The sequence below is a fragment of the Triticum aestivum genome, chromosome 5B (assembly GCF_018294505.1).
Source record: "Triticum aestivum cultivar Chinese Spring chromosome 5B, IWGSC CS RefSeq v2.1, whole genome shotgun sequence".
Lineage (NCBI taxonomy): Eukaryota > Viridiplantae > Streptophyta > Magnoliopsida > Poales > Poaceae > Triticum > Triticum aestivum.
The window spans coordinates 417,951,549-417,961,903 of NC_057807.1; the positions used below are offsets into that span (position 1 = coordinate 417,951,549).

The window sequence follows — 10,355 nt, forward strand, 5'->3', positions numbered from 1 at the left end:
ACATGATAAAATTTGTAGTAAGACCATGAAGAGTTTTCTTTTGGAATGTTGGCAGGAGAGCTGCCAAATTCATTGATTAGAAAGGAGCATTACAAAAATACCCCCAAAGGAGAATGCATCGTATAAAGACGAGTGCCAAAAAAGAAGAAATGAAAAAGAGGCGATGTTTAGGTTTTCGCCCGGTTTTCCTTAATAAACGGTGAAGACTATGAAGAGTGAAGAAGTTGTGTATGTAATGTAGTGCCATTGCTCAATCTAAGCTGTGATGCATAAAAATGATGGGCGTAATGGTAGATTATATTTGCTGGAGATGATTGGATCTTGGAAACCATAAATATGAAGAAAATAATCTATGGAACACACCATCATTGTTTGGTACAAGCTTTAGTGAATACCAGAGTCAAAATATGTTGCCAATGTTCCAGTGTTGTGCAAACGGAGAGTTCTATACATTTAGGCCCTGTTTGGTTCATAAGTCCTAAGACTTTTTTTAGTCCCAACTTATAAGTCTCAAGTCCCTAAAAAGTCCTTACCTGTTTGGTTTCTGGGACTTATAAGTCCCTATAAGACCATATTACAACTATAAGTCCCTATAAATCCCTCCTTGAGAGTCTTATTTTATAAGTCCCAAATGCCCACTTTAAGTCCCTATAAGTCCCTCCTATTTGGTTTAGATGAGACTTATAGGAACTTTTTTAAGTTCCTAAACCAATAAGTCCCTGAAAATAAACACCCTCTTAAACATATAAGGATGCTAGCCAACTTGCCTCCACAGAGCTCCCCCGATTTGGCTGTTCCTGATCGTCCGATCGTTGTAGATTTCCCACCTCCTTTATGCTCGACCGTTAGATCTTGCATCTGTTTTTTATCTCATTCATTTTTTTACATGTGTATGACTAGCGGGCCAATTCGTCGGTGGGGTCGCAGTATGTTGGCTGGGTGCGCGGGCGGAAGGGTGTGATTGGCTGGCTCACGCAGAGCCCATTGGGTAGCCCTACCCCAATCCATGGCCGCCACACCCTCCCTCCTCCTCCCTCCCTCCTCCGCCGCCGCACTCCTTCCCTCCTCTTCCCTCGTAGCCACTGCCTCCGATCCCTCCCGCACGCTCGTCCTCTCATTTCCCGTGCCACCACTGTCGGCCCCTGCCAAGCCGCTCCTCTCCTTGTGCCCTCGCCTCCGGTCTCACCAGCCCCTTGATGCAGCAACGGCTGCGCTCGACATCGTCGTTCGCGACCCGACCGCGGCAAACCCTAGTGCCATAGGCGGCTCATGCGGTGATGAAGTGGACGACGGCCTCAACGGGTGGGCGACGGCCGCTGCAGCTGATGCACAAGCTCGCATCGCCCTGGCGCCGATCTCGCGCGGCTCATGCGCATTGCCACCCTCTCCTCCCTAGCTCAGCAGGAGGTTTGCGGGGCCACAACTTGGGCCGCTGCTGCCTCTTCCACCCAGCAGGACGAGCACGAGGTGAGCAGCAGCAATGGGAACAGGCGACCTCGGTCAGAGTTTGGGGAGGGGCGCATATCCTTCTTTCCCCTCTGCTCATGCTCTCTCTCTTTCTCCCGCCCATCTATGCAAGATTTGTGTAGCCTAAATGCCTCTATACGATGTATGTTCTTAGATGTACTTTAATCTACTCTGAATCTTGTGGTCACAGGCCTTTCTGAATCTGATGTAAGTGAGGTGGAGATGAGATGGGGACAGAAGATCCTGCAGCGATGTTGTTTCTTTTTTTGCCTGCTCAAGGTTTTCTCTTTCCTACTTACTGTCATGGTGGTTGGTTCACTGCTCATTTTATTGTTTCAGAATTAGCTGCCTGTCGTGTTTTGATTTGCCTCGTGCTGCTTATATTTCGTGTTTGCGTGTGGGAAGGATGTGTGCTATAGATTTCATGTGTGGATTCGAGATACCTAGAATGGTTGAGAACTGAATGTGTTATCCTATTTAATTAGCATGTTCAACTTAATTAATGTGCCTTCTAGCCGTTACTTTTGCCCAAACTTTTGAAAGTGCAGCTAATCTCTCTATCAGGTAATGGTGTTTTCTATTGCATTTTGTTAGCTATACTACATGATGCCGCTGTTTCTTTTGCTCTGCTAAAAATGGGTGCTTACTTTTCATCAATAGACTTGTAGGCGTATAGTATTTCTGTAATCTCTGTGCCTTACCGGTTTTGTGATTTCAGGTTAGATGGATGAGCCCGCCCTATGTTCTAATGAGTTCATCTACGAGGGTGTTGTTCCTTTTTCATCCGCTGAAGGTTTTCTCACTTCCTTCTACATTGGTGCTCCATTATTTAGATTTTCTGTTTTGTGAAACGGCAAATGCTAAATTCTGCAATGACACTTTCTTTAAGCATTGTGTTCGATTTTTCCTTGGGTTTTCTAAACATGAAGTGTACAGATCTGAGGATGAAGAGAAGAAGAATTTATCTAAAAGGGTGAAGAAGATCAAGGTGATTTTCCTCCCTCTTTTGAACATTTGTTCTTGCATTTTGATGTTATAATTTGTGATGATTTGTGTGCACTTATAAGATATTTGCTGCTAGGTACAAAGTTTATAGTTACTGGAATTGGATAAAAGAGACTTGTAGGTTCAATTTTCAATTACAGTAGTTCATGTGTTATGTTTGCTGCAATGCGTCACTTGTGCGAGAGTGATCGAGCGAGAGAGAGAATCGAGAAGTTGATCATGATGGACATGTTGGTAGACATGGTGAACATGTGGCTGCAGTTGGAGAGTGCTCGTTGGATATCAGGAGTAGTATCTTCTTACAATAGAGGTACCAGCCATGTTATACTTTCAGTGTGTTTTTTGGTTCCATTTACATGTGATTAGAGTGAGCTGCACTGGATCCACATACTTTCTCCAGCTCCCTTGGAAGCTAATGTATTTGCCCCCTCCCCGCCCCCCCCCCCCCCCCCCCCCCTTATGTACACCAAGAGATAAACTGTCATTTTGTAGTATGCTTTCTTATGCTTGAGTGACTCAATAGATATTAGGTTTGAGCTGCTAATTTTCAAATTTTAAAGTATAAGAGAGTGACAGACAAGATAAAATGTGATCTTGCATTGTCTACTACTCTATTGATGTGGCTCTTGGTTTCTGAAGCTCCCAGGATTTGATAATAAGTTGTCTTGGGATTCATTGGACAAATGATCTACCTGGAGCAATGATACAGGTAAGCTTTCTTAAGTCAAACAAGATTAGGTTATCAAGCGCTAAAACATCTGAACTATGGTAATTGGAAGTGTAGGTTGGTGTTGAAGCCTGATGGCATTTTTCTTGCAGTAAATCTTGGCGGGGAGACTCTTGTGTGGTTTAAATTTGATTTTCCTTTGGATTTCTTCTCATGTCAGTATCCATATTTTGGTCATAAGCTAGACTAGAATGGATGCTGCAAAGGTTGAATTGTTTGGTAGAGGGTTGCATAGGTGGTAGAGACTTGGTCGATCAAAGGAACCAATTAGTACCGCAGAATAGGCAAAGGATGGATTTCTATAGGAAGTAAGGGAATCAACCATGTCCAATCAACATCATATGATCATGTTTGGGTGTCGTTAAGGAGAGAGACAACTGAATTGCAGATTAAATAAGGATGTAATAATCAATAGCTCTGCTCCTTGCAAGTATGTTCGGTTGTAGATTGTGCAGATCGAGTTGTTCCCTGCCAAGGGCTGCTGAAAAAGAGGTACTGCCATTGTGTCTTGTGGGTGTTTGACCTTATGTCACGATGGGAACATCATGTGTTCGGCAGAGCAGAAGCCTGAAGCCCTGAACAAAACATGTTAGTTCATTGGTGGCCATTGACATAAGCCATCGGAACAAATGGCTGTTGCACTATAGCGGCAAGTAGTCGAGGTCATGATATTTTGCACTTCAGACCGTCAGTAGAGCCATACTAATACATCTTTTTGGGTGGAGTTCAATTTTGAGGATAGGAAAACGAGATCTTATATACAGATAATGAGATAAATGTGTAGTTGTCACTTCAATTTAATTTAGTCAAATATATATAAGCAGGTCGCTACCTTCATTGTCCAAAAGATTCTACTGAATGATATTGGACAGCGTTACGTCTGTGTAGAAGTAGCTTGTGTGGTGTCGGTGTAGTTTCAACCTTCCGGAAAAAGTAAATGTTGTGTTGTGTGTGTCAAAACATCAACAAGAGCTCAAGCTGGTTTGCTTATCCAGTAATACTATGAACACAAGCAAAGCAAGCAAGAGCTCAAGCTGGTTTGCTTATCCAGTAATACTATGAACACAAGCAAAGCAAGCTATTTTCTGTTTTCTTTTTCCTGATATTGCAGTGGAAATGTTTTTTTTTGCTATCAAGGTTGAACGTCTACTAGGGAAGTACAGGCACATTATGTGGATCCAATTCTGAACAGTTAAAATGTGAAATAATGCCTTTTCAAGTCCTTGAACTAAACTCAGTTCCCTCAGACAGACCAATCTCATCAAACTGAAACTCAGTTTCCTCTCAAAGCATGCCACCACCTTTGCTTTGCTGTTGTTTTGGAATTATTTCAATATGGGTGAGTTCTTTTTTGTAATTTTACTTTGTATGTTGGCAACTAATTGTTTTAATTGATTATTGTTCTTTTATGAAATTGAGCGGAAAGAAAAATACAAAGAAAAAAATGTTTAGCTAAATAGGCAAAGCCGCTGAGCGGCTACCAAGTTTAATACATTACTCAGTTATTATGGATTTGAGTTAGTGGAATGGTTGGTGATGTTTAGTTGGTAGCCACTCAGGGGCTCAAGGCCACTCTATATTGTTTAATTTGAGAATTTACCAGTGATGTATTAAACTTCATACAAAATTCAATGTTTTTTGGTGACTGTTAGATAGAGACATGAATTTTGGGATGGCATTCAGTCAAGTACTTGTGTTCTTCATTTTATGAAATCCTCAATAAGTCTTACCTTTTGTTGGAAGTGCAAGTTCTTATCATACATGCTTGTTCAACAATAAAGTTCCTGAAAAAACGCAAACATTTTCGACGCGCACATGGTTTTAAATGGGTCTCTGCGCCATTTGGCGCAACGGGTGATGATATATACTTATATGCCCATTATCGATTTATAGCTTTTTTTCTCTGCCAATGTTATGTTCATAACTGCTATTATTTAACATTTTTCATTTATATCCCAAAGGTGCGCATGTATACTTTGTTCCTTACATACATGCGTAATTATGAAAATCATTAAAGAAGTGTTTCGGTTATGTAGAACTGCATGAGTTTGCTGGGCATGGATGGCAGTTTGTGTTATCCAGTAAGCTTGGGAGGTATGTCAGTGCTCTAGTCGAAATGTAATTCTGTCAAAAAATATGACAAACCAAGCCTTTTGTATGATTGTAAGTATTTGACTGATGCCATCTTTGGTAGGGTCTACCTAGGAAAGGTTGTGACCAGAAAAAGGAGCTTGTGGCAAATGAGATCATCCAAAGACTTGAAAAAAGGTTGTTTCTTGGTCTTCTAGACTTGGTAGTCCTCAAGGGCATCCTTCTATGTTTGGATTCTAAAAATATTTTGAGTTAATTCATTAGACTACTTCATGCTTTCACTTGGAATTGCTAGCTAGCAGTGGCGGAGCTTCACCCAAATTGCTGGGCGGGCCAGTGGAGCCTAGCTGAAGGAAATTACTACTACGCTGTTATTCGATGTCCAAGTAAATAGGTAAACATTACAGAAATTTGCATTGGTTGGGCGGGCCAGGGCATAGGTTGGCCCAGTCGTAGCTCCGCCACTGCTGGCTAGTAGTCCTCGAAATGACAAGGGAGCATGAGAAGTCTGTTGTAATTGACAGTGTATACATGATCAGCCTATTGATGATGCAGTACTTAATATTATGATTATCTGGTTTACTTGTTGTATTTTATTGCGCATACTAGACCACCATGCATCCCCAACCAGGTAAAAATGTTATATCAGGGGGCTTTCATGAGCTACTTGCACAATCCTTTAAGCTATGTTGTGAACTTTAGTGGCCTTATTTAAGATTTGTAGGTTGCAGTGTCTTGTGATGATTCCATCAGAAATCAAAGCTTTAAATTGGGCTCATTTGCAGAGCGGAAATATAGAGAATGGACATCTCAAGGTAAATAAATTCCTTGGTGTTTTTCTGTTCATATGATAAGTGAGTCATGTTTCTTCTATGTAATGCAAGAATGAAGTTTGATTTTCTCTATACTACTACAACTTGGTCCTATCTCTATCTACAAAAACATGAAGTACCATTTTAATTCAGATTTTATTATTATTAGAATTAGGTGATGTGCATTGAATATGAAAATAGGGCCACGTACTACCATGGCATATATCCCATTGAGTTTTCAGGGGTCCTTAATGCTCATTTTTGATCTCTTTTTTGTTCAGGGAAGGAACATGCCCAATATAATGGCCAAAGAAGGAATGGAAATGAGGCTGTAATATCATCTTTGTTCCCATTTCTTTCAGGAAGTCACAGCTAGGAGTGGGCTATAATATCTCTTTTTTGTTCGGGAAGGAACGTGCTGAATATGACCGCCAGTAGCCCTTTTATCTTTCTCTGAAAGAACTATGAGCTAGCGTTAGATTCTTTTCCTGGTACATAGTTGGTATGTACAATTATCACACAATAATGATCACCAATGTTTACATTGTTTGAATCATTAACCCATATGATTTCCACTGATGCATTTAATGGGTTATCTGTAGTATATCTCAATTTTGAATGTGCCGTGTCCTGTATGTATATGCGAAAATTCAGAATTTTGTCAATCTCTATGTTATCTAAGTTTCCATTTTTTTGCTTGCCTGATCCTTAAAAATTTGTGGTTGTTAGCAATACCAAACTTTGTTATCTTCACAAAGAATACAGTTTAATCGTAAGGTTTCGAAACATGAAAATTTTAGATGATTCTTACCATGCACCTAAATGATTTATAAAACTTGATATTAAAGAAACCCAAGTGTTTCAAAACACCCGGGGTTTGAAGTTGAACCTTTCACCATTTGGCTCTATGTTACCCGGATAAGATAACAAAATATGCATGCTCAAGTATATATTTTCAAAGATATGTTATCCTTCATTTTTCATCTTAAAGGGTTTGAATTAGTACCTCAATTAGTTTGCTAACCCTACTTCTACTAACGATGTCAAATATTTTGAAAACACTTTGGGTTTGACATGGTCTCTGCGCTTGTCCAAACATAAAGTTACTGAAAAAATCAAATATTTTCAACGGGCACATGATTTTAAATTCAACGAGCACATGTTTTTAAATGCGACTTTGTGCCATTTGGCGCACATAGGCTTTCTATTATCATAATTGAATATGTCCTTACTAAAGGAAACTATTTTCGTCACGAAGTGGCTTTAGTGGGTCTCTGCGCCATTTGGCGCAACGGGTCAACTAGTAGAATATATGGGTGAGTGCCACCCAGATTACATGGAACATGCTCATTTCCGGATGATCTTTCTGCATCATGTATGGAATTATTTTTGATAAAATATCAATATCACAAGCCAAACTGAAACTACGCGTATCTGCAAGCATGCAACAATCCAACTTTGGTGAAGCTACAGTAAAGGATGAGAACCACCCATCAATAATCTGGACACAATTAACCACCTTGCCTAATAACAATGCTTCGACCATACTTGAGATATGAGCCTTGCATACTTGTAAACAGAGCATGAGAAAAGTTAGATAATCGATCGCATTAAAAACTACCTCAATGGAGGATTGCATACTTGTAAACCTAACAAGACCATTATGGTGTGTGTTGTCGTGCCCATCAATTTTGACAATATAAGGGCAGAAATTTATACGAATATACGGAATAATAGAAATTTACAAAATGCATGATGGTATGCAAGGTGAAAGTTAAGTACTTACTAAAGATATATATTTTGGTTGGAAATGAGAGAGCAAAATATTGGCTGGTAATGAAAAAACATATCTAGTTTTAAAATTGGATTTAAGAATAAAATGTTTTCATTCCATGAGTTTAAAAATGAGCAAATAGAACATCGTCCAGAAGAATTGATACGATGAAAAAAAGTCAGTCCTAAAAAGCACGGTGCATTTGTGCAGCAGCATAGAACTACCGGGTGGCTCCAAAGCAAAACAGAGCCAAGACTTTTGTTAAAACACTAGAAGAAGCTAAGGTTTTACCACGAATTACATATCGGACTAAGAGTTTTTAGTTAAGTCTGTTGCAGTTAAGACTGTTCTAACATAAGTTCTGAAGTCAGTTCGCACTATTGATGGGTGCATGGAACGATTTCTCATTGAGGAAGACAACACCCGAAGCATCCAGCACAGGTTTCGGAAGATACAACCATGCATCAAAACATAGCAATATAACCAGGGATCCTTATTTGCAAATCGTAACGGCATTCAGAGGACACGAAGATAAGATCAGCCGAGGTTACTGTAGTACATCGAGCTGACTCCCTGGGAATTCCATGTTTCTAGCACCATATCTTGTTGCCGTACTATCCTCGACCAATCAATCCATGTTAAACCGTATAAAGAAGAAATTAAGTTGCAAAATACAAACACTCGGAAAGGGGGAATGAAGCGTGGCGGAGGAGCAGAGATGGAAATTTGGAATACCTTTTGTATTGGTGTCTAGTGATTAAAGGAAGGCGCATAGGGGCGTGAAAATCCACCGCATATCAAGTGTCAATGCCAAGGAAGAGTCGAGCGAGGCCGTTACCGATAGAACCAGCAAAAATTGACCACGACCTTGCTTCGCCCTGCATCGATCAGTCAGGCCCGCCTTGGTTCACCCTGCATCGATGAGTCAAGCCTGACTTGAATGGATCGGACTGAAGATCGGCGACTCGATGAGTACCAACCTCCATGATTTGCCCGAATCAGTTGACTGGAACCTTGATGAACACAACATGTACAAAATTGAGACTGGAAAGACATTAGCACCTGAAATCCCATCTCCAAACCTAGCAATCTTTTGCGGTGGCTGAGATATGGAGTGGCACTGCTGATAGGATTAAGGAAAACGGGTCAAAAAATAGGATGAACGAAAGCGGTTGCGGTGATATCTATCAAAGGGACCGGGAGCAGTAGGGGTGGTGGCGGCAACCCAAAGCATCACTCGCCATCATCGCCGGTGCGGCGATTAGGCCTAGGGGGATTTCCTACTCAAATTGGCGGAGGTTCGCAGAGGCGAGCGACGCGAAGAGCTCACTAGGTCGGGGCCCATTTAGCGCTTAGCGAGGCTATAGCGGGCAGGTGGTTTTCTCCTGGTTTTGGGAACCTTCTAGAAGGTTCACCGAACCGTTTTTTTTCCCATTGTTTCTCAAGGCTGGTTTTATTTTAGGTTTTTTCTGTTTTGTTTTTTTCTTTCTGTTTCTTTTTTTGTTTCTTTCTTCTTTTATTTCCCTTTTTTCTTTTTCTATTTTAAAAAATTGGCAAATTCATAAAATGTCCAGAACTCAAAATTGTTTCCAAATTTAAAAATGTTTTCTGGGTTTCCTAAAAAAGGGTCGTGTTTTCAAAAAAAATATGTTCACAAATTTTAGAAAATGTTTGTGTTTTAAAAAATGTTCACGTATTCAAAATGTTTGTAAAGTTGAAAAACGTCACATTTTCAAAAAATGTTCATAAATTTCATAACAAATTCATGTTTTCCAAGATAATGTTCACAATTTGGAAAATGTTCGCGCTTTCAAAAAATGTTTGTCTTTTTGAAAACTGTTCGCGCTTTCAAAAAAATGTTCGTCTTTGTGAAAAATGTTCGCGCTTTCAAAACAACTAGCGGTTGGGGCGCCACCTGGTGGCGCCTCGTGAGAGGAAGCTGAGCTGTGGTGGGAGGCACCCCTTTCACTTTCCTGTTTACATTATGTATTGTTATTGCATCAGATTCAAAATATCAGGTGTATATAGCAACATTTAGCCAGGACAAACCCGAGATTTCATATCACCAGGAACAAAATACAAAGATCACACGCTTGATGGACGAGTGACACATGCATCTTGGTGCTAATTAACATAACGCTGATAGAGTACTGAAATCATCTCTACAAAAAGGAAAAAAACAGTGAAATGAAACATGCAACAGCAGTGACATGCTCTGTGACCTAGATAACCAAGTAAATCAAGCTAATAGTGAAGGAAGAGATTCATACTATACTTTAGAGAGTTACTTATTTCTTGCCTCCGACCATGCCTCCTGTGCTGTAGCTGTGTGCTAGCTGATGCATGCCAATACCTCTAGCTAGCAATGGCCGTTATCGCCTCCGCTACAGCTAGCCCTGACCGCCAACACACAACCCTCAGCCACCGTGTCGGTCTTCAATTCTTGAAGCATACATCACAGCACCAATTTGGAACCAAA

The 10,355-nt window shown here is 40.5% G+C and overlaps 1 protein-coding gene across 42 annotated transcripts; it reads left to right on the top strand.

The window, feature by feature from the left end:
• Nucleotides 1-952: 952 nt before the first annotated feature.
• LOC123112184 (uncharacterized) lies at nucleotides 953-6,685 on the top strand. 42 transcript variants are annotated; one of them, XR_006455261.1, is made up of 10 exons: nucleotides 1,416-1,467; nucleotides 1,658-1,746; nucleotides 2,186-2,260; nucleotides 2,404-2,782; nucleotides 3,112-3,181; nucleotides 4,447-4,538; nucleotides 5,236-5,293; nucleotides 5,394-5,467; nucleotides 5,586-6,105; nucleotides 6,384-6,685. XR_006455261.1 is itself a non-coding variant. In XM_044533116.1 (8 exons), exons 1-8 carry the CDS (start codon nucleotides 1,278-1,280, stop codon nucleotides 6,476-6,478), a joined length of 912 nt encoding a protein of 303 aa, XP_044389051.1. In that variant the 5' UTR covers nucleotides 963-1,277; the 3' UTR covers nucleotides 6,479-6,685. The 42 variants fall into 42 exon arrangements, 1 of the variants encoding a protein (XP_044389051.1); XR_006455227.1 differs by lacking the exon at nucleotides 4,447-4,538 and having other exon boundaries at nucleotides 953-1,467; nucleotides 2,186-2,455; nucleotides 3,119-3,181; ... (1 more) ...; nucleotides 5,586-5,684; nucleotides 6,015-6,105; XR_006455225.1 differs by lacking the exon at nucleotides 4,447-4,538 and having other exon boundaries at nucleotides 953-1,467; nucleotides 2,186-2,455; nucleotides 3,119-3,181; ... (1 more) ...; nucleotides 5,593-5,684; nucleotides 6,015-6,105.
• The last annotated feature ends 3,670 nt before the right edge of the window (nucleotides 6,686-10,355 follow it).